The following is a 14,692-nucleotide window of genomic DNA, read 5'->3' as shown; positions in this document are numbered from 1 at the left end:
GACGGGTGAGAGGGGTGAGACGGGTGAGACCAGAGACAGGGGTGAAAGGAGGGAGAGGGGTGATACGGGTGAGAGGAGGGAGAGGGGTGAGACGGGTGAGAGGGGTGAGACGAGAGACAGGGGTGAGAGGAGGGAGAGGGGTGAGACGGGTGAGACGGGTGAGAGGAGGGAGACGGGTGAGACGGGTGAGACGAGAGACAGGGGTGAGAGGAGGGAGAGGGGTGAGACGGGTGAGACGGGTGAGAGGAGGGAGACGGGTGAGACGGGTGAGACGAGAGACAGGGGTGAGAGGAGGGAGAGGGGTGAGACGGGTGAGAGGGGTGAGACGGGTGAGACCAGAGACAGGGGTGAAAGGAGGGAGAGGGGTGATACGGGTGAGAGGAGGGAGAGGGGTGAGACGGGTGAGAGGAGGGAGAGGGGTGATACGGGTGAGAGGAGGGAGAGGGGTGAGACGGGTGAGAGGGGTGAGACGGGTGAGAGGAGGGAGAGGGGTGATACGGGTGAGAGGGGTGAGAGGAGGGAGAGGGGTGATACGGGTGAGAGGGGTGAGACGGGTGAGACGGGTGAGAGGAGGGAGAGGGGTGATACGGGTGAGAGGGGTGAGAGGGGTGAGAGGAGGGAGAGGGGTGATACGGGTGAGAGGGGTGAGACGGGTGAGAGGAGGGAGAGGGGTGAGAGGGGTGAGAGGGGTGAGACGGGTGAGACCAGGGACAGGGGTGAAAGGAGGGAGAAGGGTGATACGGGTGAGAGGAGGGAGAGGGGTGAGACAGGTGAGACGAGGGACAGGGGTGAGAGGGGTGAGACGGGTGAGAGGAGGGAGAGGGGTGATACGGGTGAGAGGGGTGAGACGGGTGAGATGGGGGAGGAGACAGGAGCTTTAGACGGGTGAGAGGGTTGAGACAGGTGAAAGGGGTGAGACGGGTGAGAGGAGTGAGACGGGAAGTCTAATGGTTCCTCTTGCGTCCCCTTCAGTCCCGGAGGCCGTCTCAGGCCTGTCTCTCTCTCCTGTGGACGGGGGTCTGCTGCTGCTCTGGACGCCCCCTGGTGGAGACTGGCAGAACTACAGCGTGTCTCTGTGGAACGCCTCGTCTGTTCTAGTCAACGAGACTCTGAGGAAACTCTGCACTCAGCACCTGTTCTCCAGCTCCAAGCTCCGCCTCCAACCAGGAAGAACCTACAGGGCAAAGGTCACGGTGCACAGTGGCATTCTGGGAAACACACGCCACTGCTTTGGACAAACAGGTCAGACACTGCAGAAGTGGGACGTCCCATTTAACTCCTTTAAATCTTTATTCTGTGTTCAGTTTAAAATGTAGATTTATCCAAGTTTATTCTGAAAAAGAGAGACAGTAAATGACAGTATTGCGCATGATTATGACAGTATTGCACATGATTACGACAGTATTGCACATGACAGTATTGCACATGATTATGACAGTATTGCACATGACAGTATTGCACATGATTCTGACAGTATTGCACAGGATTATGACAATATTGCACATGACAGTATTGCACATGATTATGACAGTATTGCACATGACAGTATTGCACATTATTATGACAGTATTGTACATGATTCTGACAGTATTGCACAGGATTATGACAATATTGCACATGACAGTATTGCACAGGATTATGACAATATTGCACATGACAGTATTGCACATGATTATGACAGTATTGCACATGATTATGACAGTATTGCACATGACAGTATTGCACATTATTATGACAGTATTGCACATGACAGTATTGCACATTATTATGACAGTATTGCACAGGATTATGACAGTATTGCACATGATTATGACAGTATTGCACATGACAGTATTGCACATTATTATGACAGTATTGCACATGATTCTGACAGTATTGCACATGATTATGACAGTATTGCACATGATTATGACAGTATTGCACATGATTATGACAGTATTGCACATGACAGTATTGCACATTATTATGACAGTATTGCACAGGATTATGACAGTATTGCACATGATTATGACAGTATTGCACATGACAGTATTGCACATTATTATGACAGTATTGTACAGGATTATGACAGTATTGCACATTATTATGACAGTATTGCACATTATTATGACAGTATTGCACAGGATTATGACAGTATTGCACATGATTATGACAGTATTGCACATGACAGTATTGCACATTATTATGACAGTATTGCACATGATTCTGACAGTATTGCACATGATTATGACAGTATTGCACAGGATTATGACAGTATTGCACATGATTATGACAGTATTGCACATGATTATGACAGTATTGCACATGATTATGACAGTATTGCACATGACAGTATTGCACATTATTATGACAGTATTGCACATGATTCTGACAGTATTGCACATGATTATGACAGTATTGCACATGATTATGACAGTATTGCACATGATTATGACAGTATTGCACATGACAGTATTGCACATTATTATGACAGTATTGCACAGGATTATGACAGTATTGCACATGATTATTACAGTATTGCACATGACAGTATTGCACATTATTATGACAGTATTGCACAGGATTATGACAGTATTGCACATGATTATGACAGTATTGCACATGACAGTATTGCACATGATTATGACAGTATTGCACATGATTCTGACAGTATTGCACATGATTATGACAGTATTGCACAGGATTATGACAGTATTGCACATGATTATGACAGTATTGCACATGATTATGACAGTATTGCACATGATTATGACAGTATTGCACATGACAGTATTGCACATTATTATGACAGTATTGCACATGATTCTGACAGTATTGCACATGATTATGACAGTATTGCACATGATTATGACAGTATTGCACATGATTATGACAGTATTGCACATGACAGTATTGCACATTATTATGACAGTATTGCACAGGATTATGACAGTATTGCACATGATTATTACAGTATTGCACATGACAGTATTGCACATTATTATGACAGTATTGCACAGGATTATGACAGTATTGCACATGACAGTATTGCACATGATTGTGTCTCTCAGCTCCTGCTCCGGTTCAGCGTCTCTCGGTTCGTCATGGCGATGAAACGTCTCTGAGTGTCTCCTGGACTCTTCCTGATGGACAGTGGGACCTTCTCACTGTCGTTCTCGCTCAGGTTTGAACAGAAGCTTCACAAACACAAGAGCAAAGACATTATCACAGATGAGAAGGTTGTGCCTGGTCCTGATGTCCAGGGGCTGATCTGAGGTTTTTTTCAGGGAGACGCAGTGATTTCAGAGAGGAGCCTCCCCCCAGACGCTTCCTCCTTCTCCTTCAGCTCCCTGACCCCAGGACAGGCCTTCAGTGTGTCTGTGAGGACGGTCAGAGGGAACCAGAGCTGCTCCGCCTCTGTCTCTGCCAGAACAGGTCAGTCTAATGCCAGCGGTGCCCCCTAATGCCAGCGGTGCCCCCTAATGCCAGCGGTGCCCCCTAATGCCAGCGGTGCCCCCTAATGCCAGCGGTGCCCCCTAATGCCAGCGGTGCCCCCTAATGCCAGCGGTGCCCCCTAATGCCAGTGGTGACCCCTAATGCCAGCGGTGCCCCCTAATGCCAGCGGTGCCCCCTAATGCCAGTGGTGACCCCTAATGCCAGCGGTGCCCCCTAATGCCAGCGGTGCCCCCTAATGCCAGCGGTGCCCCCTAATGCCAGTGGTGACCCCTAATGCCAGCGGTGCCCCCTAATGCCAGCGGTGCCCCCTAATGCCAGTGGTGACCCCTAATGCCAGCGGTGCCCCCTAATGCCAGTGGTGCCCCCTAATGCCAGTGGTGCCCCCTAATGCCAGCGGTGCCCCCTAATGCCAGCGGTGCCCCCTAATGCCAGTGGTGCCCCCTAATGCCAGCGGTGCCCCCTAATGCCAGCGGTGCCCCCTAATGTTGCAGGTGCCCCCTCTGAGGTCCTCATGTGGTACGCATTGTATACATGACTGTCTATCTGTGGGTGACCATAACCTGTCCCTCTTCTGTCCCTCTGTCCCTCCGTCCCTCCTCTGTCCCTCTGTCCCTCCTCTTCCCCTCTGTCCCTCTTCTGTCCCTCCTCTGCCCCTCTGTCCCTGCAGCCCCAGCGCAGGTGTCCTCCCTCCTCCTGTCCAACGGGGGCAGCACAGACTCCCTGCAGGCCCAGTGGGAGGCCCCGTTGGGGGCCGTGGACTGGTACCAGGTCCTGCTGGTCCAGGACAGCTCCGTCATCAAGAACCAGAGCGTCTTGTCCAACACCACCAGCCTCAGGTTCAGGGGCCTCAGACCAGGAGCCGAGTACAGGGCGGTGCTGAGGGCCGTGAGAGGTGGGCGAGAGGGACGGCAGAGCGTGGGCGAGGGCAGGACGGGTGAGGCCTGAACACACCTGAACACGCCTGAACACACCTGAACACACCTGAACACGCCTGAACACACCTGAACACGCCTGAACACACCTGAAAACACCTGAAATCACCTGAAAACAACTGAACACACCTGAACACACCTGAACACACCTGAACATACCTGAACACACCTGAACACGCCTGAACACGCCTGAACACACCTGAAATCACCTGAAAACACCTGAAAACACCTGAACACACCTGAACACGCCTGAACACACCTGAAAACACCTGAAAACACCTGAAATCACCTGAAAACACCTGAACACACCTGAACACACCTGAACACACCTGAACACGCCTGAACACACCTGAAAACACCTGAAAACACCTGAAATCACCTGAAAACACCTGAACACACCTGAACACACCTGAACACACCTGAACACACCTGAACATACCTGAACATACCTGAACACACCTGAACACGCCTGAACACGCCTGAACACACCTGAACACACCTGAACACACCTGAAATCACCTGAAAACACCTGAACACACCTGAACACGCCTGAACACACCTGAAATCACCTGAAAACACCTGAACACACCTGAACACACCTGAACACGCCTGAAAACACCTGAAATCACCTGAAAACACCTGAACACACCTGAACACACCTGAACACGCCTGAACACGCCTGAACACACCTGAAAACACCTGAAAACACCTGAAATCACCTGAAATCACCTGAACACACCTGAACATACCTGAACACACCTGAACACACCTGAACATACCTGAACATACCTGAACACACCTGAACACGCCTGAACACGCCTGAACACACCTGAACACACCTGAACACACCTGAAATCACCTGAAAACACCTGAACACACCTGAACACACCTGAAAACACCTGAACACGCCTGAACACGCCTGAACACACCTGAAATCACCTGAAAACACCTGAACACACCTGAACACGCCTGAACACACCTGAAAACACCTGAAAACACCTGAAATCACCTGAACACACCTGAACACACCTGAACACACCTGAACATACCTGAACATACCTGAACACACCTGAACACACCTGAACACACCTGAACACACCTGAACACACCTGAAATCACCTGAAAACACCTGAACACACCTGAACACGCCTGAACACATCTGAAATCACCTGAAAACACCTGAACACACCTGAACACACCTGAACACGCCTGAAAACACCTGAAATCACCTGAAAACACCTGAACACACCTGAACACGCCTGAACACGCCTGAACACGCCTGAACACACCTGAAAACACCTGAAAACACCTGAAATCACCTGAAATCACCTGAACACACCTGAACATACCTGAACACACCTGAACACGCCTGAACACGCCTGAACACACCTGAACACACCTGAAATCACCTGAAAACACCTGAACACACCTGAACACACCTGAAAACACCTGAAAACACCTGAACACACCTGAACACGCCTGAACACACCTGAAATCACCTGAAAACACCTGAACACACCTGAACACGCCTGAACACGCCTGAACACACCTGAAATCACCTGAAAACACCTGAACACACGTGAAAACACCTGAACACACGTGAAAACACCTGAACACACCTGAACACGCCTGAACACACCTGAACACGCCTGAAAACACCTGAACACGCCTGAAAACACCTGAAAACACCTGTACACACCCTAGACTGAGCTGAACACACCTGAACACACCTGAACTGAACACGCCTGAACACACCCGAGACTGAGCTGAACACACCTGAACACACCTGAACACGCCTGAACACACCTGAACACAACTGAACTGAACACGCCTGAACACACCTGAACACACCTGTACACACCCGAGACTGAGCTGAACACGCCTGAACACACCTGAACACACCTGTACACACCTGTACACACCAGAGACTAAGCTGAACACGCCTGAACACGCCTGAACACACCTGAAAACACCTGAAAACACCTGTACACACCCGAGACTGAGCTGAACACACCTGAACACACCTGCACACGCCTGAACTGAACACGCCTGAACACACCTGAACACACATGAACTGAACACACCTGAACACACCTGAACACACTTGAACACGCCTGAACACACCCGAGACTAAGCTGAACACACCTGAATACACCTGAACACACCTGAACACACCCGAGACTGAGCTGAACACACCTGAACACACCTGAACACACCTGAACTGAACACACCTGAACACACCTGAACACACTTGAACACGCCTGAACTCACCCGAGACTGAGCTGAACACACTTGAACACACCTGAACACACATGAGCTGAACACACTTGAACACACCTGAACGCACATGAGCTGAACACACCTGAACACACCTGAACACACTTGAACACACCTGAACACACATGAGCTGAACACACCTGAACACACCTGAACACACCTGAACACACCCGAGACTGAGCTGAACACACCTGAACACGCCTGAACACACCTGAAATCACCTGAAAACACCTGAACACACCTGAACACACCTGAACACGCCTGAAATCACCTGAAAACACCTGAACACACCTGAACACACCTGAACACGCCTGAACACACCTGAAAACACCTGAAAACACCTGAAATCACCTGAACACACCTGAACATACCTGAACACACCTGAACACACCTGAACATACCTGAACACACCTGAACACGCCTGAACACGCCTGAACACACCTGAACACACCTGAAATCACCTGAAAACACCTGAACACACCTGAACACGCCTGAACACACCTGAAAACACCTGAAATCACCTGAAAACACCTGAACACACCTGAACACACCTGAACACGCCTGAACACACCTGAAAACACCTGAAAACACCTGAAATCACCTGAACACACCTGAACACACCTGAACACACCTGAACACACCTGAACATACCTGAACACACCTGAACACACCTGAACACACCTGAAATCACCTGAAAACACCTGAACACACCTGAACACGCCTGAACACATCTGAAATCACCTGAAAACACCTGAACACACCTGAACACACCTGAACACGCCTGAAAACACCTGAAATCACCTGAAAACACCTGAACACACCTGAACACGCCTGAACACGCCTGAACACGCCTGAACACACCTGAAAACACCTGAAAACACCTGAAATCACCTGAAATCACCTGAACACACCTGAACATACCTGAACACACCTGAACACGCCTGAACACGCCTGAACACACCTGAACACACCTGAACACACCTGAAATCACCTGAAAACACCTGAACACACCTGAACACACCTGAAAACACCTGAAAACACCTGAACACACCTGAACACGCCTGAACACACCTGAAATCACCTGAAAACACCTGAACACACCTGAACACGCCTGAACACGCCTGAACACACCTGAAATCACCTGAAAACACCTGAACACACGTGAAAACACCTGAACACACGTGAAAACACCTGAACACACGTGAAAACACCTGAACACACCTGAACACGCCTGAACACACCTGAACACGCCTGAAAACACCTGAACACGCCTGAAAACACCTGAAAACACCTGTACACACCCTAGACTGAGCTGAACACACCTGAACTGAACACGCCTGAACACACCCGAGACTGAGCTGAACACACCTGAACACACCTGAACACGCCTGAACACACCTGAACACAACTGAACTGAACACGCCTGAACACACCTGAACACACCTGTACACACCCGAGACTGAGCTGAACACGCCTGAACACACCTGAACACACCTGTACACACCTGTACACACCAGAGACTAAGCTGAACACGCCTGAACACGCCTGAACACACCTGAAAACACCTGAAAACACCTGTACACACCCGAGACTGAGCTGAACACACCTGAACACACCTGCACACGCCTGAACTGAACACGCCTGAACACACCTGAACACACATGAACTGAACACACCTGAACACACCTGAACACACTTGAACACGCCTGAACACACCCGAGACTAAGCTGAACACACCTGAATACACCTGAACACACCTGAACACACCCGAGACTGAGCTGAACACACCTGAACTGAACACACCTGAACACACTTGAACACGCCTGAACACACCCGAGACTGAGCTGAACACACTTGAACACACCTGAACACACATGAGCTGAACACACTTGAACACACCTGAACGCACATGAGCTGAACACACCTGAACACACCTGAACACACTTGAACACACCTGAACACACATGAGCTGAACACACCTGAACACACTTGAACACACCTGAACACACCCGAGACTGAGCTGAACACACCTGAACACGCCTGAACACACCTGAACACACCTGAACACACCTGAACAGGAAGGAAGATACATTATGTATACACTGTACACAGTAGCACATACTGAAACTGACTGACGCATTGCAAATTATCGATTCAGATGTAAATACTTTCTTGGAAAATCCTTTGTTTGTTCGTTGACGAGTTGTAAACATCGTGATCTCGGACACAAACGGAGGATGTATCTGCTCTTATCTGATCGGACAGCGCTGGAATGTACAGGAAACACTCCAACTCACCACAACCGATCCGTCCACACACTTCCTGTTTGGGCAGGAAGTGGACGACACACGAGAGGCGACTTTACAGGTTTAAGGGGACAAAGATCATCGCTGTTACACCAGAGCATCCTCTTCTGGATTGTTACACGTGAAAACAGACAAGTGGTCATGGGACAAACACACGTGTTCATGGGACAAACACACGTGGTCATGGGACAAACACACGTGGTCATGGGACAAACACACGTGGTCATGGGACAAACACACGTGGTCACGGGACAAACACACGTGGTCACGGGACAAACACACGTGGTCATGGGACAAACACACGTGGTCATGGGACAAACACACGTGGTCATGGGACAAACACACGTGGTCACGGGACAAACACACGTGTTCACGGGACAAACACACGTGGTCGTGGGACAAACACACGTGGTCACGGGACAAACACACGTGTTCACGGGACAAACACACGTGGTCGTGGGACAAACACACGTGGTCGTGGGACAAACACACGTGGTCGTGGGACAAACACACGTGGTCGTGGGACAAACACACGTGGTCGTGGGACAAACACACGTGGTCGTGAGACAAACACACGTGGTCGTGGGACAAACATACGTGGTCGTGGGACAAACACACGTGTCATGGGACAGACACACGTGGTCATGGGACAATCACACGTGGTCATGGGACAAACACACGTGTCATGGGACAGACACACGTGGTCATGGGACAAACACACGTGGTCATGGGACAAACACACGTGGTCATGGGACAAACACACGTGGTCACGGGACAAACACACGTGGTCACGGGACAAACACACGTGGTCATGGGACAAACACACGTGGTCACGGGACAAACACACGTGGTCACGGGACAAACACACGTGGTCATGGGACAAACACACGTGGTCATGGGACAAACACACGTGGTCATGGGACAAACACACGTGGTCACGGGACAAACACACGTGTTCACGGGACAAACACACGTGGTCGTGGGACAAACACACGTGGTCGTGGGACAAACACACGTGGTCGTGGGACAAACACACGTGGTCGTGAGACAAACACACGTGGTCGTGGGACAAACATACGTGGTCATGGGACAGACACACGTGGTCATGGGACAGACACACGTGGTCATGGGACAAACACACGTGTCATGGGACAGACACACGTGGTCATGGGACAAACACACGTGCCATGGGACAAACACACGTGGTCATGGGACAAACACACGTGGTCATGGGACAAACACACGTGTCATGGGACAAACACACGTGTCATGGGACAAACACACGTGTCATGGGACAGACACACGTGGTCATGGGACAAACACACGTGGTCATGGGACAATCACACGTGGTCATGGGACAAACACACGTGTCATGGGACAATCACACGTGGTCATGGGACAATCACACGTGGTCATGGGACAATCACACGTGGTTGTGGGACAAACACACATGGTCATGGGACAAACACACGTGTTCATGGGACGTGCTCTCTCTCTCTGTCTCCAGTCCCAGCGGCGGTGGGCGAGGTCAGCGTCAGTAATAACGGTCGTATGGACTTCCTGAGCGTGTCGTGGCGCCCCCCGCTGGGCGACGTGGACAGTTACCTGGTGATGCTGCAGGACAAGCAGAGGACGGTCCACACTCTGGTCGTGTCCAGGTCCAGTCCAGAGTGTGTCTTCAAGTCCCTCGTCCCGGGACGACTCTACAACATCTGCATCAGCAGCAGGAGCGGCGCCTTCCAGAACAGCACCAGCGTTCAGGGCCGAACACGTATGTACTGAACACGTGAGCAACACGTATATGTACTGAACACGTGAGCCACACATATGTACTGAACACGTGAGCCACACGTATGTACTGAACACGTGAGCCACACGTTTATGTACTGAACACGTGAGCCACACGTTTATGTACTGAACACGTGAGCCACACGTTTATGTACTGAACACGTGAGCAACATGTATGTACTGAACATGTGAGCCACACGTATGTACTGAACACGTGAGCAACATGTATGTAATGAACATGTGAGCCACACGTATGTACTGAACACGTGAGCCACACGTTTATGTACTGAACACGTGAGCCCCACGTTTATGTACTGAACACGTGAGCAACACATATGTAATGAACATGTGAGCCACACGTATGTACTGAACACGTGAGCCACATGTATGTACTGTAACACCTCCTCTCCGCAGAGCCGTCTCCGGTGCAGTTGCTCACGGCGACGCACGCGGCCCGGGACAGGTACCTGAAGGTGTACTGGAGCCACGCCCGCGGAGACCTGGACTCGTACCAGGTTTCCATCCAGCACAACGCTCAGTCCGTGCACAACACGTCTGTGCCCAAAGGCGAGCGCGAGTGTGCGTTTGATGGACTGGAGCCCGGGCGACTTTACACCGTCCTGGTCAACACGCGGAGCGGCGAGTACGAGACCAGCGCCTCCACCGACGGGCGCACACGTGAGTCCGGGCGTGGCCAGAAGAAGACACGTGTGAACGGGCTCTGAACGGTTCATGATGGTCTGTGTTTCCTGCTGAGGTTCTGACCGAGCGAGTCACAAAAAGACCTTTAGTAACGTGTGAGGGGCGTGGCTAAAGCTAGTGCGTGTGAGGGGCGTGGCTAAAGCTAGTGCGTGTGAGGGGCGTGGCTAAAGCTAGTGCGTGGGAGGGGCGTGGCTAAAGCTAGTGCGTGGGAGGGGCGTGGCTAAAGCTAGTGCGTGGGAGGGGCGTGGCTAAAGCTAGTGCGTGGGAGGGGCGTGGCTAAAGCTAGTGCGTGGGAGCTGCGTGGCTAAAGCTAGTGTGTGTGAGGGGCGTGGCTAAAGGTAGTGTGTGTGAGGGGCGTGGCTAAAGCTGGTGTGTGTGAGGGGCGTGGCTAAAGCTAGTGTGTGTGAGGGGCGTGGCTAAAGCTAGTGTGTGTGAGGGGCGTGGCTAAAGCTAGTGTGTGTGAGGGGCGTGGCTAAAGCTGGTGTGTGTGAGGGGCGTGGCTAAAGCTAGTGTGTGTGAGGGGCATGGCTAAAGCTAGTGTGTGTGAGGGGCGTGGCTAAAGCTAGTGTGTGTGAGAGGCGTGGCTAAAGCTAGTGTGTGTGAGGGGCGCGGCTAAAGCTAGTGTGTGTGAGGTGCGCGGCTAAAGCTAGTGTGTGTGAGGGGCGTGGCTAAAGCTAGTGCGTGGGAGGGGCGTGGCTAAAGCTAGTGTGTGTGAGGGGCGTGGCTAAAGCTAGTGTGTGTGAGGTGCGCGGCTAAAGCTAGTGTGTGTGAGGGGCGTGGCTAAAGCTAGTGCGTGGGAGGGGCGTGGCTAAAGCTAGTGTGTGTGAGGGGCGTGGCTAAAGCTAGTGTGTGTGAGGGGCGAGGCTAAAGCTAGTGTGTGTGTGTGAGGGGCGCGGCTAAAGCTAGTGTGTGTGAGGGGCGTGGCTAAAGCTAGTGTGTGTGAGGGGCGCAGCTAAAGCTAGCGTGCACAGGAACAGTTTTGCCTCATTTATTTGACTTCGCTGCATGTGAGGGGCGTGGCTAAAGCCTCTACGCTGCGTTTGAACCTCTCCTTTTGTTGTGCTAATGCTAACGTCAGACGCATTATGACCTGGAAATATCAGATTGTGGCTCTTGACAAAGCGAGTGCTGTGCGGCCATAAACAGGAAACAGCTGTTGCTAACGTGCTTTGCTAACTTTGTGTTGCTAACGTGCTTTGCTAGCTCTGTGTTGCTAAGGCTCCACATGGTCGTTAGCATTAGTGAAAACACTGCGCTTTAGCACGAGATCAAGTCAGAGTTTGGAGACAAATGATTCTTTTGTGTTTTTGCCTCTTGTTTTGGCCTGAGTCTGCGTTCTCTCTCGTCCAATCATCTGGCTGTGCTGTGGAGGCTCCTCCCCCTGAGCTAAAGTCCTCCTGGAGCCCAAGAGCCAGACGCTTTGGGAGCCAGAACCTCTCAGGGGCCGTTTTGGAACACTTAAGAACACAGACCGCCATGAACCAGACTGAGCCCCAGAGCCGGTCCAAACGCTCCCATAATGCACCTGTCATATGGTCTTTGTCTCTGTGAAGTTGTGAAGACGTGACCTTCTCTCCATGACCTTCTCTCCATGACCTTCTCTCTCCATGACCTTCTCTCCATGACCTTCTCTCTCCATGACCTTCTCTCTCCATGACCTTCTCTCTCTCCATGACCTTCTCTCTCCATGACCTTCTCTCTCTCCATGACCTTCTCTCTCCATGACCTTCTCTCTCCATGACCTTCTCTCTCTCCATGACCCATGACCTTCTCTCTCTCCGTGACCTTCTCTCTCCATGACCTTCTCTCTCTATGACCTTCTCTCTCTCCATGACCTTCTCTCTCCATGACCTTCTCTCTCCATGACCTTCTCTCTCCATGACCTTCTCTCTCTATGACCTTCTCTCTCTCCATGACCTTCTCTCTCCATGACCTTCTCTCTCTCCATGACCCATGACCTTCTCTCTCTCCGTGACCTTCTCTCTCCATGACCTTCTCTCTCTATGACCTTCTCTCTCTCCATGACCTTCTCTCTCTATGACCTTCTCTCTCTCCATGACCTTCTCTCTCCATGACCTTCTCTCTCCATGACCTTCTCTCTCTCCATGACCTTCTCTCTCCATGACCTTCTCTCTCTCCATGACCTTCTCTCTCCATGACCTTCTCTCTCCATGACCTTCTCTCTCCATGACCTTCTCTCTCTATGACCTTCTCTCTCTCCATGACCTTCTCTCTCCATGACCTTCTCTCTCCATGACCTCTCTCTCCGTGACCCATGACCTTCTCTCTCTCCGTGACCTTCTCTCTCCCTCCAGTCCCGGCCCCGGTGCGTTCGCTCTCGCTCTCCTCGGCGTCCTCGGACAGTCTTGGGGTCTCGTGGCTCTCGGCCCCTGGTGAGGTCGACCACTACGAGGTGCAGCTGGTCTACAACGACATCAAGGTGTTTCCTCCTCAGACCCTGGGCAGCTCCGTGGACCACTGCACCCTGTCCTCGCTCACCCCGGGGCGACTCTACAAGGTGCTGGTGTCCACGCTCAGCGGCCCCAACCAGAGAGCCGTGTTCATCCAGGGGCGCACAGGTAAAGAGGTCATCCAGGGGCGCACAGGTAAAGAGGTCATCCAGGGGCGCAGAGGTAAAGAGTTCATCCAGGGGCGCACAGGTAAAGAGTTCATCCAGGGACGCACGGGTAAAGAGTTCATCCAGGTACGCACGGGTAAAAGAGTTCATCCAGGGACGCACAGGTAAAGAGTTCATCCAGGGACGCACGGGTAAAAGAGGTCATCCAGGGGCGCACGGGTAAAGAGTTCATCCAGGGACACACGGGTAATGAGGTCATCCAGGGGCACACTGGTAAAGAGGTCATCCAGGGGCGCACGGGTAAAGAGTTCATCCAGGGTCGCACAGGTAAAGAGGTCATCCAGGGGCGCAGAGGTAAAGAGTTCATCCAGGGGCGCACAGGTAAAGAGTTCATCCAGGGACGCACGGGTAAAGAGTTCATCCAGGGACGCACGGGTAAAAGAGTTCATCCAGGGACGCACAGGTAAAGAGTTCATCCAGGGACGCACGGGTAAAAGAGGTCATCCAGGGGCGCACGGGTAAAGAGTTCATCCAGGGACACACGGGTAATGAGGTCATCCAGGGTCGCACAGGTAAAGAGTTCATCCAGGGACGCACGGGTAAAGAGTTCATCCAGGTACGCACGGGTAAAAGAGTTCATCCAGGGACGCACAGGTAAAGAGTTCATCCAGGGA

At 51.6% G+C, this 14,692-nt stretch overlaps 1 protein-coding gene across 1 annotated transcript in view; it reads left to right on the top strand.

Moving 5' to 3' along the window:
- The window catches only part of LOC140349284 (receptor-type tyrosine-protein phosphatase beta-like), a 140,920-nt gene that overhangs the window by 15,773 nt on the left and 110,455 nt on the right, over positions 1-14,692 (top strand). Inside the window, exons 5-11 of the mRNA XM_072435560.1 lie at positions 973-1,242; positions 3,051-3,163; positions 3,267-3,414; positions 4,103-4,369; positions 10,458-10,721; positions 11,153-11,416; positions 13,756-14,019. Coding sequence (XP_072291661.1) covers positions 973-1,242; positions 3,051-3,163; positions 3,267-3,414; positions 4,103-4,369; positions 10,458-10,721; positions 11,153-11,416; positions 13,756-14,019 — 1,590 coding nt within the window. The remainder of the gene's footprint in view (positions 1-972; positions 1,243-3,050; positions 3,164-3,266; positions 3,415-4,102; positions 4,370-10,457; positions 10,722-11,152; positions 11,417-13,755; positions 14,020-14,692) is intronic.

This window comes from Eucyclogobius newberryi, unplaced genomic scaffold, assembly GCF_026437365.1.
Source record: "Eucyclogobius newberryi isolate DKJ021-1_F unplaced genomic scaffold, fEucNew1.0.hap1 SCAF_7, whole genome shotgun sequence".
NCBI lineage: Eukaryota > Metazoa > Chordata > Actinopteri > Gobiiformes > Gobiidae > Eucyclogobius > Eucyclogobius newberryi.
The sequence above is the reverse complement of the archived record's forward strand: the minus strand, read 5'-3'. Positions and strand labels throughout refer to the sequence as shown.